This window comes from Ustilago hordei (genome assembly GCF_900519145.1).
Source record: "Ustilago hordei strain Uho2 genome assembly, contig: UHO2_contig_02, whole genome shotgun sequence".
Taxonomy (NCBI): domain Eukaryota; kingdom Fungi; phylum Basidiomycota; class Ustilaginomycetes; order Ustilaginales; family Ustilaginaceae; genus Ustilago; species Ustilago hordei.
Window position 1 is genome coordinate 1,441,158 of NW_024545252.1, and position 17,241 is coordinate 1,458,398.

Consider the following 17,241-nt stretch of genomic DNA (forward strand, 5'->3'; position numbering starts at 1 on the left):
ATGGTCACCGAGCACCGAGGTTCAGTAGCCTCCGTCAACTCCACTACCTCCGCCCCTACCACCCCTCACGCTCACAAACCCCACCATCTCAAATATGGCGATGTCAACGCAGCCGGTTACCTCCCCGACGATTCCGAGGAGGAAGAAGACGACGAAGATTCCATCGATCCCACCACCACCAACAACGATCCAGCTCTAATCACCGACGCATCCAGCATTGCCCCCTCCACCACATCCAGCAATGCCAAAGGTAGAGATGCAAAGGGACGTCTTTGGAGATCGATGGAACGACAAGATGCTCGTAACCGCGCCCTGCACTCTGAACGTCGCTATCTATTCCGCCGACCCAGAGCCCTGCAGTATTTCAGAGGAAACGTATTGGTTAGGAGTGAAGAAGAACGGTCTTCCCACCGTCTGGAGTTGTTCTTTGACTTGGTATTCGTCGGTTTAATCGCAACGCTTGCTGAAGAGGCTATACACGAGCATAACGGAGACGCAATCGTGCGATATATCCTTACCTACACTGCTGCATGGATGGTATGGAACTACATGCGAGAAATCTTTAACGCTTTCTTCGTCGACGATCTCCCCCAGCGCCTCCTTGTTCTCGGTGTAATGGCCTGCTTGGTGGTGTACGGCAACAACGCCCCCGCAGCGGAAGAAATGTGGGAAGAGAGCTTAGCTCGAGCCACCGCTATCGGAAGCTATCTCTTGGCAGGAAGTATGATGTTCGGCATGCTGACGTTTTACTCCTTCTACATCTGTCAATATCGGATTCAAATTAGGGCCCAAGCGATCGTTTGGTCCCTAGTTGTGGGATTGTGGATTGGAAGTATCTTTGTAGGAGTTAAGGCTTGTATTGCGATGGTTACGGTAGCGTTGGTGCTGGAGTATGGTAGTTGGATGTTCTTCTACTCTCCGCTGTTTAAGAGGATGGCGAATTTGAGGTATAGTTCAGCGGTGGCGATTGAACATGAGATTGACCGCTTCACCGATTTCGTGACACTGGTTCACGGGGAATTTTTGTTCTCGGTGTTGAGTGGTCAACCGGCTGGTCATGGAGTGCATTCTGGAGTGGCGAGGGTCATTCTCACCGTCATCGTAGCTTTCGTTTTGCACGGTATTTACTGTTGTGGAGCGGGAAGTAAGAAGATCACCCATCCAATCCGCCGTCCAATGACCTATGGTCTACCTTATTTCGTCCTCCATCTTCCCCTCGTCTCCGCCCTAACCCTCTGCGGGGATGCCACAGCCGAACTCGTCAAACACGATCAGGTACATCAAGGTGTCCGATGGATCTACGCCGCTTCCTACTCCATCGGTCTCATTTCCACCGCTCTCCTCGTCATGCTGGAAAGAGAACACGATGCCCCGGGAGAACTCTTTTTCCCTAAACCCATCCGAATCGCACCCAGGTTCATCGCTGCGGTCGTTGTTCTGCTGCTACCACTGGCGGACCAGCACTATGTAAACTCGACGGTACTGCTCGGGGTGAGTGCTGGGTTGGGTGGTTTCGCTTGGGTTTGGCAGGAAATTGGTAGTTTGGATGGTCCGAATGCTCCTTGGTACCACCCTTCCCAGCAGGAAGGGGAAGAGGATGTGGTGGGACAGAGGAGGTGGAAAGGGTTCCCAACGTTGGTCGAGCCAGGTGCGTGGATTTTGGATTCGACGAAACAGAGAGGACGTACGATGACGTTTGTTGAAGATGCTCAACCTGCTAGAGGTGCGGCGGCGGTGGTAGATGGGGAAGTGGTTGCGGTTGAACCGCTTGAATCGCCTTCTAAGCTCGATGACGAGTGATTCTCATCTCCTCTCACCTACACAACGCTTCACTCTGTGACTCACCGCGGGGCTTGCTATTGATCGAAACAACTTGTAATGATTTGGTAAGGCTATGCGGAACGTGTAATATACATATGAGCGAATGTAGATCCTCCTGTCTAATTTAGAGCCGTGGTATGAGAAGCAACGAACGAGACGAAGCAACTTGACCTCTGTGTTGGGTTCACTTGACAAAGAATCCGACACTAGTAACAAACATTAACGAAGAGAAGGACATGAACGAAGTCCAGAAAAACACCAATGCCGGCATCGCATGATCTACCGACCACCCATAAATCACATTGTTGATTAACGGGCCAAACGTCTGCAACAGAGTCCGAAGGAGACTAAGGAATCCCATAAACGCATCTCGAGCAGCTACCGGGTCTTCGGTTGGCCGATCTTGTGCTAGGAAAAAATCTACGTTTAGTGCTTGGATGGAAGGAACTGCTCCTGAGCCGAACAGCAAAAAGAATGCGCCTGTGTTGTCAAGAAGCAAACTCAGATCAGTATCTGTTTTTTAAAGCCCCGGAATAGGGGTTTGAGGGGTTGCACTTACTGCCATAGATACCAGCCGCTGAGAGATGGGAAGCAGCAACGCCCATCGCAATGAATCCCGCGCAGTCGCACGCAAGCGAGCCAAGTGCGACGATCTTGTCCGTCAGAATGACCGATTCTTCACGCTTAGCTAGACGTGTTTCGGTTGAGAGGTACTCTATGGATGCTGAAGCTGTGAGCTCTTCATGGATCTTTTTCTTGACTGTTTTGCGGACAAATGTGACGATCAAAGGTAAGGCGAAAAGTGCATAGAGACCTTTGGTTGCCCCAATCACACCGAGAAGTATGGTGACTTCCTGAGGTCCAAAGTGTAAATGGGTGGAGCAAAACACGACAAGGTTGGACCAGACCATGGAGATGGTATCGCAAAACACGAGGCCGCAGAGCATGAGGGGTAGCTTGTAGTCTCTCTTGCTTCCTGGATGCGGTTGGTAGGGGATGAGGTAGCCGAACAGGCCCAACATTTCCTTCAGGGACTGGGCGATGCCGGAGGAGGTGGATGAAGGTGGATCTGATGATGAAACGAGTACTTGGCGGTCTGATCCGCCGAAGTGCTCTTGGCTGTCCTCGTCGCTGGAAACGGAGGTCCTTCGAGACAGGTTCTGAGGTGATGGAATTGGTTTCGTCTCGGGCAATAGGAGGATCACAATGATCAGCGCCACCAAATGCACGCCGACTACCATGTAGAAGGGTGAAAAAGGCCCCGTATGGTGAAGGATGCTAAAGTGAACGTTGAACAGAGGCAAGAACTGCAGCACTGTCGATGAAATGGCCATACCGAGCGTCATACTTGCAAAGACCTGGGAAAAGGCAGCCGTTTTCTCGTCTTCCTTGCACACATCAAGAGCCATGACCTGACTGAGCACGGGCATGGCAGTCTGAGGTGCACCTAGCAGTCCGCCGACCACCAACGTTGTTAGGAGCAGGTAGAGTGAGACAGTAGGATGTACGGTCGAGGTAGAAGCAACTGCAGGATCGAAAGAGTAATGTGTTGGTAACAAGGCCATAGTCGTAGCATGAAGCACAGCTACAACAACGGCACCAATGGTTACAGCACGTCGACTGAAGCGTGGGAGGAGGCCTTTGGCAATGACGAGTGAGGCAACACAGCCAGTGATCCCCATGATGGTGTCACCATATGTAGTCATCTGGCTCGTTCTTTTCTCCACCCAGGGCACAGAGCACAAGTCGGAAGGATCTCCAGTCGTTGGAAGAGTTGGAAAGCGGGAATCTGGCGAAGAGGAGTCGTAATAGTATTCCGCGCACGAGAGAGTCTGAATCAACTCGACGAAGAAGGAGTTCATGATCCCGATGGCAACATTGTATACGACGTTGACGAAGACGACCAGATAGAGGTCGATCTTGCGCTGATGCTGGAGGTAGTCCTCGCCGTCCTTGTCCTCTGGCTGGGAGAAGAGGGAGGGGAAAGCGGACGACCGGCGGCGGGCTAACGACCATCGCCCTTGGCCGTCATCAGTGTTATGGTGTCGCAGAAGTGGCGTATTCTCATCCTGGTCTTCACGCACACGGCGGGTCATCTTGACTTGCGATTGAGACAGCACACTAGTCGACACGAGTGTGCTGCGGACGAGTCGGTCTGGGTTGGACGCTAGGAATGACTGGTGGAACAGTCAAGACGATGTCTGCTGTGCTCGGTGCGGCGTTTACTGGGAGTGTTTGATCTGGGGACCGAGGCAAGGTCTATGAAGGGATGAGGTTGTATGTGGATGGTGCAAACGAAAATGTTGGTGGTATGAAGGTGTGTGCGACAGGAGAGCCGCAAGTTCCGTTGGAGTGCAACCTCTATCAAAAGCAAGCTCGCAACAAACGAGGAGACAGACAGAATGCCGGCCTCTGCATCGGCTACAGGACCCTATCGTCGGAGCGGTGGTCTGTGGGTCACAAGGAGGCATGACCAACTTTGCGGTGTCTTGTACGGGCTCCGTCCATGTTTCTCACATTGCCAGGCAAGATGGTTATAGATCGCTCACCGAGGAATGCGCATGGCGGACCAGCTCAAGGATGGATGATAGCCGAGAGTGCGATAACAATGGCGTGATGTATTCATGCGGCTTCGGACGAGTCGCTTCCGGCTTCTGGCTGATGGGCAATACTAGTTGCCCCAATTGCGTCACAAGATCTTCTTAAATCACCTTACAACGTATCCACGGACATCTTGGTCTCATGTCGAGACGCTGAATCACGGTCCCCACACACCCTTTTCTTGCCTCTTGTTACACGCTCAGTTCTACGCTTGCTCACGCTGGTTCTTGCTGAGCGATAAGGACACTTTTACATCCCCATGAATCCACAGTGTTCAGAACGAAGACGAGGAAATTGATACTAGGCACAAAGGATGTTGTGGTTGATGATGCGCTGCATGTAATCTACATATTGGTCGAGGCCATCAAGCACATGAGATAGCATGACAATCGTCGTTCAAGTCTGCACTTTGTCTCCGACAGAGATGGGCTGAACGGTACTAGCAACAAGAGAGCTTTCGAAATACAATGCTGCAACTCCTTACTGCCAACGATTGTCTTCCACCTTTTGGGATGAAAGCAACAGAAGCGGATGATACAAAAGCTTAGTTGGCAGCGACGGCCTGCGCTGGTGCTTGAGACTCAGCAGGAGGTGCCGCCTCACCATCGCGCTTGGACTCGTCCTTGTTGTTGTGGTGCGATCGGTCTCCACGACCGCCCTGGTTGCGCTGGCCACCTCGACCACCACGGCCGCCGGCACCGCCACGCTTGTCGTTGCCGTTGAGGTTGTGTGTGTTGTTGAGCGAAGGTGGGTGTGCTTTTCGGTCGATAGCGGTTCCCATGGCGGAAGTTCGGAAGGTGAAGCCTCGAGTCTTTTCGATGATGGTCTGGTAGATAGGAGGATGAGTGGGGTTCATGAAGACCATGCCCTCCTTGAAGTCGATCTTGGCATCGGCACGGGTGTCGCGCACCAAGTTGACGATCCACTTCTCGCCATCCTCCTTGGAAAGGTTGAGGCGCTTGACAAGGTCAGCGATGTCAACCTTGGAGTGAATGCGGCAGTATGCTTCCGAGATGGCAACACGGCAGGCCTCGACCAACTCGTCCTTGAACTCGGCAAGGAAGAAGTCCTTGGATGCGACCTGCTCAGCGAGGGTGAGCTGCTCCTGTGCTGCCTCAAAGTCAAAGTCGACAAACAACTTGGAGAGGAAGTCGACGATAGGGTCGGTACCGGCAAGACGGTAGGACTCTGAGTCGATGATGTTGACAATGTCCTTGATAGCGGCTTGTGGACTGAGCTTGCTGACGTTGACACCGGACGCAGAGGCCATCAGGATAGCGGGAGCAGGCTGCTGAACCATGTAAATGCGCGTTGTTCGTCGCGAGAGGAGGAGTGCAGCAACAACGTATCGGAGCAACCACCAACAGGTGGTCTGAATTGTGTTAAGGTAGACGGGGGAAAGAAACATCTCGACCAACTGCTCGCGGCCCTGGGGGTGGTTGAAGAAGATGAAGAGAGCCCAGTGGAGCAACCATGCACGCTTCTTCAAGAGACCCTCCTGGGTCAAGTCATCAGCCTGTGCGGTGTCGTTGGAAGTGGAAGGCTGGGCGTAGGATGCAGTAGCGTGAGCGGCTGAAGAGTCAATCTGTTCTCGTAAGAGCTTGAGCTCTTCGAGGGCCTGCTCCCACTCTCCGGTAAGAATGTCGCTGGCGAGCTTACCCCAATGAGAGCTCATGGTAAGTGCAGAGTCGGTGGAGAGGACGCGGAAGTGGTAGAGGTACGAGGAAGCATCGTCGTAGTTACCGCAGTTGAACTGGAAGTATCCGTATCGGTAAAGAGCGTTGATCTGCTCGCTGGTGAGGTTGTACTTCTCCTCGAGCCATTGCAAGTTCTGTGTCTTGTCCTGCTTGAGAGCAGAGACAACACTGGGGTCCTGAATGACGTTGAGGACATGGTCAACTTCGGATCCGAGCTTGTCATTCAGTGCAATGGCGGTCTCTCGCTGCTTCTCGATCTCGGCAGGGGCAGGCTGGTTGGGGTAGGCCTGCTTGTGAAGCTGAAGTGCATAGTCAACCATGGAAGTGTTCTTTGCGAGCTCATATTGGGCCTTGGAGATGTCGGCCTCGGAAAAGATGCCGGATCCAGCAAGATGTGAAAGGAGAGGAAGACCCAGATGCCTGTCGAGGTATGGCAGGAGGGTCTGTGTCAAGTCGTACTTTTCAGCCATGATTGCGGTTGATGTATTGGTCGAGTGTAGTTGAATCGTACCAGTGCTGGAAGTGTCGAGGTGATGAGAAAAGGGTCGAGCAACGATGACAACGTTGCTACAGACACCAGGGGATGGTCGGGAGATGGTGGTGAGAGGTCTTTCGATATGCTTTTTGCAAACCGTAACAACGAAAATGAGCAGCGCTTCGAGAACGAGAAGAACTTGTTGCACACAGCAAGCCGCTCACACGCGCTCTTCGCCTTCCAGAGCCTCTCTTCTCCTCTCTGAGAGCGCGCCGTTGCTCTTCTTCAGATTTTCGGTTCTGCTCTTCTTCCCTTTCTTCGCGAAAGCTCAAAAGGAAATTTGAGTCCAACCATTTCAATTCCCTCCAAGCCTTGCCTCGAAATTTGTATTTCCTCTTGACAGGTCCTTAGAAAATTTGAAGCCATTTTGCACGTCTATCATTTGTTACTTCCAGCCTTTTATTGAATTACAAGATCGCAATCGGGCAGGATGCATTTTCCCCATTATTGCTTTTGCCCCATTGCCCTTTCTCGCAAACTTTTGAGCAGCAACCCTTACCATTGAGCCTTTGACTTCTGCGCGGTTCCACTATGCGTACTTCTCGTCTTGATGATTGGCATACAACATAGATGCCAATCGAGGCGGGAGAGTCCCTTGGCTGGATTGCAGTCTCGTCCGCTACCACAACTTGCACGGAAAAAGCTTTCTTGAGACGCTGGGACCCTGCATTCATTTTATTTGCGTTTGGCAATCTATCCTGAACCAAATTTCACCCCGCATTCGCCGGTTGCTCAAACAGCTTTCTTCCTCCCATCCACCAACCTACTTGTCCTCCAAGACCTGCCGCAGACAGGATTTGTGGTCTAGCTCGAACATAGCAATTATGGTGCTCACGAGATCTCGCTCGGCAACACCAGCCAAATCGATCGCTGCGTCGTTCGGATCATCCAGCAAGGCATCAATCGCCACTCGAACAGCACCCGCCAAACGAGGCTTACTGCGCTCGGCAACGGACAGCGAGATCAGCACTGCAAAAGCTGCTGCCAGTCCACGAAAACGATCAAGGGTCAACACTGACAGTCCAGCCAAGGCTGACATCGCTAAGCCTAAGAGTCCGGCAAAAGCCGAGGCACCCGAAGAGCCGTTCGTGATTCCAGAGGATGCAACCGAAGAGGATTGCTTGACTCGCACCACCGTGCCGTTCCCAGCGCTACCTTTCGACTTCGAGCAAGCCAGATTACATCTTTGCTCCGCTGATCGCCGCTTCGAGCGTCTCTTTCAGAAGATTCCAGTACGATGCTACGAAGAAGCGCTGGACGCTTCTCAATCCGAAAGCAAGGATCTCAACCTCTTCAAGACCGTCACAACCTCCATCCTCGGTCAACAGATCTCGTGGCTGGCTGCGAGATCGGTACTATACAAGTTCTGCCGCACCTTCCATCCTGGCTCGATGCCGGAAAAACCCGACTTTGCTGGCTTCCCTCGAGAGCAATGGCCATTTCCGACACCTTTGATGGTTCTGCGCAGATCCGATGCTGATCTTCGCGCAGCAGGTCTTTCATTTGCCAAGGTCAAGTACGTCAAGGATCTGGCAGCACGCTTCGTAGATGGTCGACTAGATATCCGACAGATTCTCGAGTTGGACGATGAGGAGGCATGCGTCACCGAGTTGAGCAAGATCAGGGGTGTCGGCAGATGGACGAGCGAGATGATTCTCATGTTTGCCATGCGCAAGCCCGACATCCTTCCATGTGCGGACTTGGGCGTGCAGAAAGGCATGCTTAACTTCTTCCTTAGTGGCCCTGAAGGGCCCAATATCAGTGTCAAGAAGCGCAAGCCTGGCGAGGAGGAAGATGAAGCTGATACTAAGAAAGGGGCTGCAGTGAAGAAGGAGAAGTCGGAAGGACCGTTGGAGCTGACAGAAGAGAAGGGTGATCAGGTCCCCTTGTTGGCACAGACGGAAGTGATGCCCAAGCCAGAGCCTGAGTTCAAGGCCGAGCAGGGAGCGGAGGGCTCGCTCGACCATCTGATCTCGAAAGAACATGGACTCTGCCGACAAGTGCTTCAATCAAGAGCCAAAGGAAACAAAATCAAGGGCGGACAGTACCTCAGTCCCGATGAGATGAAGGCGCTGGCACAGACCTGGTCACCATATAGATCGGTCGCATGCATGTTTCTCTGGGCCACTGTCGATGCATAGACCACAAGACCCCGAATGTTATACTGCCAATAGGTTTGCTATCATCGTTACGATGCACGGAAAGATTGTGTGCGAAAACAGCGAGTCTGACACTTGAGCAGGAAAATCGGCTTCCTATCGCACGATTACTCGTCACGTGTAGAAGGAAGAAGATCCGAATGAGCAAGGCAGCAGACGAGTGTGTGTGATCGCATGCGCTCGGAGCCTCCCACACAGTCACATTCGAAATTGGAGTTTCAAGACTTCCCACCTTTGGCTCGCCGCGGCTGTTCATCGTCGGTCCAGTGAGAAGCTTGCATTTCTCATCACTTCTACCTTTCTCCACGTCCAGGCCGCATCGCAATCTCCTCATCACCACCTTCCGATTGCGGCATCTATACCCTCTTGACCTCTCCAAACAACGCATCGCACAGCCGGCTGGAGGAGCAACAGCAATCAAGATGGTTCGCCTCGTTGGAACCAGCGCCGAGCAGGCCGCTTCTTCGGTCTTGCGTTCCGAGGCCCGATCCTCGCTTCTTCGTGGAGCCCAGACGCTTCAGGCTCGCAACATTCACGATCTCACTATCAACCGAAAGACGGGCAAGCCCATCATCAAGTCCGGCCCTTACGGCGGTGGTCGGTAAGTATACGCAGAGATGAATTGCAGGGATCGGATAGCTGGTTGCTTCGCACAAGCCAGGCAGTTGCTTGGATAGTTTGAGCACAGAATCAGCCATGGCAGATCGCACATGCCAGCAAAAAATGCAACCCCTTCACCGCACCGACAAGAATCGTAGCTGACAATGTCGTGCTTGCTTGATACCTCATAACAGATCTTCTGTCTCGGGTCACGTCGTGACTGTTTTCGGCTGCACCGGTTTCCTTGGACGATACGTTGTCAACCGTCTCGCACAAAAGGGCTCGCAGGTCATCATCCCATATCGTGATGAGGATGAGAAGAGGCATTTGAAGGTCATGGGTGACCTTGGACAGGTCGTACCAATGGAGTGGGATCTCAGGAACGACGAGCAGATCGAGGAATGTGTCCGACACTCGGATGTTGTCTACAACTTGACCGGACGACACTACGAGACCAAGAACTTCACTTTCAACGATGTCCACGCCACTGGCGCTCAGCGCATCGCTCAGATCGCCGAGGCCGCCGGTGTTGGCCGCTTCATCCACGTGTCGCACCTCAACGCCGATGCCAACTCTCCATCCGCTTTCCTCCGATCCAAGGCTGAAGGTGAGGCTGCCGTCAAGCGCGCATTCGAAGGTGCCACCATTGTCCGACCAGGTACCATGTGGGGACACGAGGACCGCTTCTTGAACCAGATGGCCGTCTACCCTTACGCATGGCGCGTCAACCACGGCCAGACCAGGATGCGACCCGTTCACTCGCTCGACGTTGCCCACGCTCTCGAAAAGATGCTTGAGGCTGATGTCACATCGATGGGTGCCACCTTCTCGCTCGCTGGTCCTAAAGAGTACACCATCGGCCAGATCTTGCAACTTGTCGAATCGCTTACCTTCACCTCGTTGGTCAAGCCTGGTCTCAACACTCCCAAGTTTGCCTTCAAGTTGGCAGCCAAGATCGCCGATTTAGCATGGTGGCCCATGATCTCGCCTGACGAGGTCGTGCGACGATACATCGATGACAAGGCCGATGAACCGGGAACCAAGAGCTGGGCTGATCTGGCTATCACCCCTGACACACTCGAAGACACTGCTGCACCATACCTGAGGAGATACCGTCCTACGGTAAGATTCGAGCAACCAATCGAGACTGGTGGTGCTCGTCTCAAGAAGGAGAAGTACCACGTTCTCGACTAAGTGTTCTTTAGATTCGCATCTGTATACATTCTTTCTCGCTCATGTGCAATCGCGAGCAATTGACTGTTTGCTTTGTTTGCTTGGCCTGGCTATTCTTCGCGGCTGTCGTGGTGGAGTTGACATTTTGTGTGTACCTCATGGACTGAGTAAAGCTCCCAAAGAAGCATCCATGAAAATTTACGCAACACAGCACAAGGTCACGCATGAAGGGTAGAGCTGATAGCCTGAGCCACGAGCTGCATGAACAAGAAAGACTTGACCTTCCACTCGCATGCCATATACGTGGTCACATTTGAGGAAAGTGATGATGGGACCGAAGGTAGGCTGTAAAGCAAATCGGTCAGGTCCCGATGTTTCGAAGATCGTCACCCATATCGGTCATTCCGAGGCTTCGAAAAGGATATAAAATAAAAATAAAAATAAAAAAGCATCCGAAGCGCCGCAAGCGGCGTGGCTGCTACGGATCCTTCGCTTAGCCCCTCGGATGCTTTCTTCTCTGCTTCTAGACGCGGTCCGTGATTAAGACTCGCTCCATTTCAACTCCATCCGCCCACCTTGTCGTTTCATTCCGGAGTCCCGTGGTGGGCTGATCACGAGCTTGCCTCTCGATAAACTAAGACTATTGACCGACAGATGTCAGACTCGAGATTGAGGTTGAGATTGAGACTGATTTTCAACGGGACCGGAAGGGATCGACAACGAAGCTCGGCGCATTTTTATTTTTTTTGTGCTTGTTTGTTGGCTTGTGTGCTGCGCTGTGGTCGCTTCGGAGCCTTTTTTTTTTCGAGGCTGTCAGACATCCAATCGAGACAACTTCCGCTTCTGCTGCTGCTGTATCCCGTGCCTTGGACGGTCGTCCCACAGTCGACTCTTCTGCCATGCATCCTCACCTCACATCCACACCCTCATCGGCTGCTTTTCGCTTTGACAGTCATGTGCTAAACGAGACATCCAGGCACAACCCGACCTACCTAACAACCCTAACGGTCCGATCCCACGAAGAAACACAGAAAGGTGCCGAGACAACCAACCGCTTCCCCCTCAACTCATATAACCTCTTCACCCAACCCTCCTGACAGGTCGGCCACCTTTCCTTCATCTCGATACCCTCTCACCTTCATCCCTCAAACTTGAGGAGCGCGCCGCAAAGATGGACCATACTCTTCTGAAACGACACAAAGAAGCCCCCGGCTGCGTCTGGAAACCTGGCATGGTCGGACCAGCATGTCGACCCCCCTCCGCACTCAAAAAAGCCGCAATGGCTGGCAAAGATTCGTACTACGAGATGGCCAAATACAGTCGTATCACCACTTGGGTCCTTCTCTCCCTCCTCGCAGTCGTTGTTCTACGCAATCTTCTCGCTAAACTTCGACACTCTTCCTCCAATCCTCGACTCTCGCTCCTCGTCCTTTCCATTCCGGGGTACAAGACTGTCGCAGCGATATGTAGAGGTGTGGGGTATTATCGACCCAAAAGGATCTTTGCACGCAGGACCATCCTCAGCGATGTTGTTTCCGCTGATAGGTTCCCTTCCCTCGGAAATATTTTGGCGATTACACTCCCAACGATAGGATTCACAGCATGGTGTTTCGCCATCAAACCGTACTACCGACCCACTGTTGTCTGGGGTAGTACACCTCTAGGCGTACGAGCAGGAATGATCGCCAACGCTTTCTTCCCTTGGCTCTTCGCATTCGGACTCAAATTCAACCCTCTTACTTTCCTCACCGGTATCAGCCATGAAAAGCTCCAATTCTACCATCAATGGACAGCCCGAGTCATTCTCTTCTTCTCCATTGTACACACTGTTCCTTTCCTCTGGCAGCCTGTACACGATGGCGGATTTTCGAACCTCAAAGCGTGGTACTACTACGATAAGGTTTGGTGGACAGGAACTGTTGCGCTCGCGTTCCTAGCTTGGTTGGTTGTATCGAGTTTCGGCTGGTTTAGGAGGATGTCGTACGAGTTCTTCGTCTTCCAACATGTGCTAACGATCGTGCTGTTTTTGGTGTTCTACTTCATGCACACGAGGGATATGTTAACCAGTTGGAGCTGGTTATGGCCTAGTGTTGGGGTATGGGGATTTCACGTGTTGATGAAGTTCGCGAATTCGTTGCGTATCAGCAGGTTCACGGGTGTACAAGGAATAGTGACGGTGGTAGATGAAGATGAGAAGCTGTTGAGATTGGAAGTTTCTGCTCCTGTCTCGTGGCAAGCGGGACAGCATTTCTTCTTGCGCTTTCCCGGACTCAACAGGGCTGCGCCTTATCAAACACATCCTTTCACCGTCGCGAACCTCCCCATTCCGAACGGCAACTTGGACTCGCATCTCATCTTCTACTTCAAGGCTCGGGACGGGTTAACAAAGAGTATGTGGGAAAGGCTCATGCGTTTGCCTGCTATAAAAGGCGAAATCTCAACCACGGTCAAAGTGGCACTAGATGGGCCTTATGGGTCGCCCTTCCACCCAGCCTCGTACCATTCCGATCTCATGCTGGCTGGCGGTGTCGGAATGACTTCCATCCTCCCTGCACTCATGAACCTCTGCATTGCGGCCCGAGCCAACTCCCACGACCGAATCACATCTAGAGTTGCGGTCCACTGGGCTATCCACTCCCTCCGCGTCTATGATGTTTTTGAGGGTTCGCTACGACCTATTATCGACCATCTTCGAGCACTGGGTTTTGATGCGACCCTCGATGTGTACTGTCGTGAACAACTGCCGGAAGTTATCGAAAAGGATGTTAAGGAGGGTATTAGGATGCATAGCGATAGAGCCTCAGTGCCAGAGATCGTAAGTGGCTTTGTGGAGGAAGAGAAGGAAAAGAGGACGATTGGAGTGACGGTTTGTGGTCCGGCTGGGATGTTGAGCGAGACGGCGAACAGTGTTGCGCGGTTGCAGTGGTCGCATGTTCTGTCCGGTGGGAACGGGGTGCAGGAGCTGTACTTGCATACGGAGGCTTTCGATTGGTAGCCAACACCACACTGCATTCATATTATAGATTTCGATGTCACGAGATGTTACGCATAGCCATGTCACCAGATGATACTTTACGAAGACTCGACCTCTTTTGGTATTGAGTGTGGGGGTGGTCAGTTAAGCTAAGAAAACAGAAACGCCCATTCCTGCGCCGTTGAATCGTGCTGGATTGTTCCATGGCTCGCCTATCCCTCCCTCACCTTCTGCTGTAGGTATTGTCTCCTCTTCCATTGCTAGTGCGGAGATGAGAGCAGGGTTCCAAAAGTCGTCCCCGATCAAGTCGCAATGCAGCGTCCTCAACACCGAAGCTTTGGCTTTCTTTTCCTTCTTCTCTTGGCTTTTGGCCTCTCTTGCCCCTTTCTTAAGTTCTATCCTGAGTCTTGTTTTCTCGTCTTTTGGATTCGACAGAACCCCTTTCTCTCCCTTCTCCTCTTCCTCTCCTTCCTCCTCGATCCCTTGCTGCGATGTAGTTGTCGGTGCAGGAGTGTAAATCAGCGTAGTCCCCTTTCTGAACATCGGCTCCAACTGGTCGTAATTAATCCCGAATCTTTGGTATAATATCTCGTGTTTATCAGCCGACACCGTCCGTTCGAGCTCTTTCGTAGCCTCCTGTTCTGTCCTTCCTCCCTTCAACACCAACGCCCAAAAAGTAGTATTGTACAGACTATTAATATGCGTATCAGCTTGTCTCCAACTGAAATAATCCCTCACAACCCCTTCACTCGGATACACAACCAACCTTCCATCGAAACTCGGTGGCTGCTCCAACCGTTTCTCTGGAAAATACCTCGCCCAGTTCCAAACATACGCACTTGTAAATAAGGATACTATGTGAGTAGTGATCTTAGATATCCTCCTGTTATAAAGTGTGGTGCTCTTGCGGAGGAGGAAAGAATACTCGTCACTTTCGCCGAATGCGAGAGAAATGTGACCTTTTAAAGAACGCATAACATGACGTGCTGATTCATTCATTAGCTCGAGCGCAACGGGGTCGTTGGGTTTGAGGAAGGAGTGGAGGGCGGAGAATTTGTGGAAGCCTTTTCCGTCGATGCGGACGATTAGATATGTTGAGGGGATGCAGGGGTCGGGGAGCTCGAAGTTTCGGACATAGGCGAAACGCGTGCCTGCCATATTGGCGATGGTTGAGGGAATTGGAAGGTAAGAGAGGATTGCTGAGGGTGTGGTCGAAAGGAAGGGTAGAAAGGAGATGGTGAAGAGCAGAAGGTAGCAGGAAGGAAGGGAAGGGGAAGGGGAAGTGGAGAAATTGACAAGGTTGAGTCCACAAAAAAGTTGAGTCGTGCGAATGGAACGTGCGCTTGTTTCAATGGTGGGCGAAGGCACGTGACCTGAGTCGTGTCACTTCATATTGCTCATCTCATCTCCTGTCACTCTCGTTGCTTCTTCTCCGTCATCTTCTCTCCTCTTGCGCAAGCCTCCTGGCTACGCTTTGTCAAGTTCTTCAAGCCTTTCCTACTCCTTTCGGCTTCCTTTCGCCTTCTGACCTTTGGAACAGCATTGTGGTTGCACCCACCACTCCGACCTCTCACCTTGTCACTGCCGTTGTCAGTCACTGCCTCTTATAACAAGTTGAAGTTTATGCAATACACCACTTCGTCCAGGCTACGTTCTAGCTCCTTTCGCACAGGTGTAAGATAGATGCAATGCTTAAGATTTCTTGTGAACTATGACTACAGGACTGTCTGTATATATACCTTTGTCTCATGCTTGAGTAGCTCTGTTGTCACCCACTAGCTGGGTGTGCCATGTGTTACCTCAGCATTGTCTTATCTGTGCCTTGGTGTTGTCTCCCACAAACTTCTTCTGATTGGTTGCCACACATCGACCATGCATGCACATCCCTTGCTCTCTCAGTGACTCAGCTTTCTCACATCTCGGCTAAGCTCCTGGTAATTCTGTTGCATCTTCAACTCCCCCCTTTGATGGTGTTCCCAGTCCTATCAAGCCTGCTAGTTTCAATGTGTCCAGTCCTGTAAGTGGTTTTGTTAGCACATCTGCCACATTCTTGGCTGTCTGCACATACTCTATCACTATGTCTCCATCTTGTACATGGTCTCTAATGGAATAGTACCTGGTGTCAATATGTTTCAGTTTCCAATGTTTTGCTGCATCTCTGCTCACCTGTATGCACCCCTGGCTATTCATGTGAAGTACTGGCTTGACATTTGGCACTCCTAAATCCCTGAGCAAGTATGAGAAGAAGAGAGCCTCTTGTGCAGCTTCCAATGCAGCAAAGAACTCTGCTTCCACTGCTGACAGTGCTATGCACTTCTGGACATGTGATTTCCAACTTACCAGGCAACCATAAACAAATGTGATGGCACCAGATGTGCTTCTATGCCCATTTGTTGGGTCTGACACCCAGTTCATGTTGGTATACATAACCACCAGCTGGCTTGTGTGTTTGGTCATTTCTCCTCCCAATTGTAGTTGGTATTCACTCATTTGGTTGAGATATTTCAACAGGTGTGTTGCTGTGCTCCATGCTCTGGTTGTGGGGTTCAACATGTGGTGGGCCAGGATTCCTATGGCAAATGAAATGTCAGGTCTTACCATGTTGGAGACCCAGAGTAGCTGTCCCACCAGCTCCTGGTACTCCTTTGCTCACTTTGAATCACATGCATCATTTTCTGCAATTGCCATTATGCTTAACATTGGTATCAAGGACTTTTGAGTCATCCTTCCCAACCATTTATTTGCCATTGCCTGGATGTACACCATCAAGTCCAGTGATATTTGCTTCCAATTGCAGTCTTGGGTGATTTTAATGCTGAGGAACTCCTTGAGTGATCCATTGTCCTTGGTCCCCCATTTGTCCATTATTTCTGCTTTGGTGCAGTCCACCTCTCTTCTGCTTGGTGATGCAATCAACATGTCCTCTACATACACCATGATGACCATAATCTGCTTCCCTGAACCTCTTGTATACAGACAAGGCATTCTTGGCATACAGTGGAAGCTGACCTTCTGAAGGTAAGAATCCAGCTCAATGTTCCATTCCCTGCCTGACTGTTTCAGGCCATACAATCCTTTGATCAACTTTAGTACCTTTCCTGAGGGTACCTCAGTCCTGACCAGTGGTTTTAGTTAAACATCATGTTGAAGGTTGGAGTTGAGGTATGCTTGCTTGACATTGACTGAGTCTACCTCCCAGTCTTGCACAGCTGCCACCACCAATACTCCTTGAATTTCCTGGATTGGTGTCACTGGTGCAAAGATTTCTGTGTAGTCGATACCTTCTCTCTGAGTGAATCCTCTTGCCACCAGTCTTGCTTTAAACTTCATAGGTACCAGGTTTGTGTCCATCCTTATCTTGAGTACCCACCTGGTGTCAATGGTGTTCATGCCAGATGGGAGGTTTGTGACCTCCCATGTGCCCATTGCTTCTAGTCCTTCTAACTCCTTTCACATTGCTTCCTCCCAAAACCTTTTATCTGGCCCTGCTAACACCTCTTGGACTGTTGGGTCAAGATTCCTTTCTTCTTTGGTATTTGTGGCTGTGAGTCTGAAGGAGCTATTGTCCATCAATGGTCCAGGACTCTGGTCTTCTTCCTTGTCCATGGTTGGCCCCATGTCTGTGTATTCATTTAGTGCCCCCTGGTCCCTCTCATCAAATAGATTCATTTCCAAGTAACT

At 51.4% G+C, this 17,241-nt stretch overlaps 8 protein-coding genes across 8 annotated transcripts; 4 read left to right on the forward strand and 4 right to left on the reverse strand.

The window, feature by feature from the left end:
- Positions 1 to 1,800, forward strand: UHO2_01255 (uncharacterized protein; the record flags this gene model as incomplete). The annotated part of the gene is made up of 1 exon (XM_041553723.1): positions 1 to 1,800. One exon carries the CDS (start codon positions 1 to 3, stop codon positions 1,798 to 1,800), a length of 1,800 nt encoding a protein of 599 aa, XP_041409657.1.
- Positions 1,801 to 2,005: 205 nt separating this feature from the next.
- UHO2_01256 (uncharacterized protein) lies at positions 2,006 to 3,917 on the reverse strand (the record flags this gene model as incomplete). The annotated part of the gene is made up of 2 exons (XM_041553724.1): positions 2,006 to 2,301; positions 2,381 to 3,917. The coding sequence occupies 2 exons, from the start codon at positions 3,915 to 3,917 to the stop codon at positions 2,006 to 2,008; spliced, it is 1,833 nt and encodes a 610-aa protein (XP_041409658.1).
- A 1,049-nt stretch (positions 3,918 to 4,966) lies between these two features.
- On the reverse strand, positions 4,967 to 6,589 carry UHO2_01257 (uncharacterized protein; the record flags this gene model as incomplete). The annotated part of the gene is made up of 1 exon (XM_041553725.1): positions 4,967 to 6,589. The coding sequence occupies one exon, from the start codon at positions 6,587 to 6,589 to the stop codon at positions 4,967 to 4,969; it is 1,623 nt and encodes a 540-aa protein (XP_041409659.1).
- An 889-nt stretch (positions 6,590 to 7,478) lies between these two features.
- UHO2_01258 (uncharacterized protein) lies at positions 7,479 to 8,795 on the forward strand (the record flags this gene model as incomplete). Its single annotated transcript, XM_041553726.1, has 1 exon — positions 7,479 to 8,795. The coding sequence occupies one exon, from the start codon at positions 7,479 to 7,481 to the stop codon at positions 8,793 to 8,795; it is 1,317 nt and encodes a 438-aa protein (XP_041409660.1).
- Positions 8,796 to 9,235: 440 nt separating this feature from the next.
- Positions 9,236 to 10,607, forward strand: UHO2_01259 (putative NADH2 dehydrogenase (ubiquinone) 40K chain; the record flags this gene model as incomplete). Its single annotated transcript, XM_041553727.1, has 2 exons — positions 9,236 to 9,414; positions 9,608 to 10,607. The coding sequence occupies 2 exons, from the start codon at positions 9,236 to 9,238 to the stop codon at positions 10,605 to 10,607; spliced, it is 1,179 nt and encodes a 392-aa protein (XP_041409661.1).
- Positions 10,608 to 11,757: 1,150 nt separating this feature from the next.
- UHO2_01260 (uncharacterized protein) lies at positions 11,758 to 13,581 on the forward strand (the record flags this gene model as incomplete). Its single annotated transcript, XM_041553728.1, has 1 exon — positions 11,758 to 13,581. The coding sequence occupies one exon, from the start codon at positions 11,758 to 11,760 to the stop codon at positions 13,579 to 13,581; it is 1,824 nt and encodes a 607-aa protein (XP_041409662.1).
- A 123-nt stretch (positions 13,582 to 13,704) lies between these two features.
- On the reverse strand, positions 13,705 to 14,718 carry UHO2_01261 (uncharacterized protein; the record flags this gene model as incomplete). Its single annotated transcript, XM_041553729.1, has 1 exon — positions 13,705 to 14,718. The coding sequence occupies one exon, from the start codon at positions 14,716 to 14,718 to the stop codon at positions 13,705 to 13,707; it is 1,014 nt and encodes a 337-aa protein (XP_041409663.1).
- Positions 14,719 to 16,692: 1,974 nt separating this feature from the next.
- UHO2_01262 (uncharacterized protein) lies at positions 16,693 to 16,986 on the reverse strand (the record flags this gene model as incomplete). Its single annotated transcript, XM_041553730.1, has 1 exon — positions 16,693 to 16,986. One exon carries the CDS (start codon positions 16,984 to 16,986, stop codon positions 16,693 to 16,695), a length of 294 nt encoding a protein of 97 aa, XP_041409664.1.
- Positions 16,987 to 17,241: the final 255 nt, after the last annotated feature.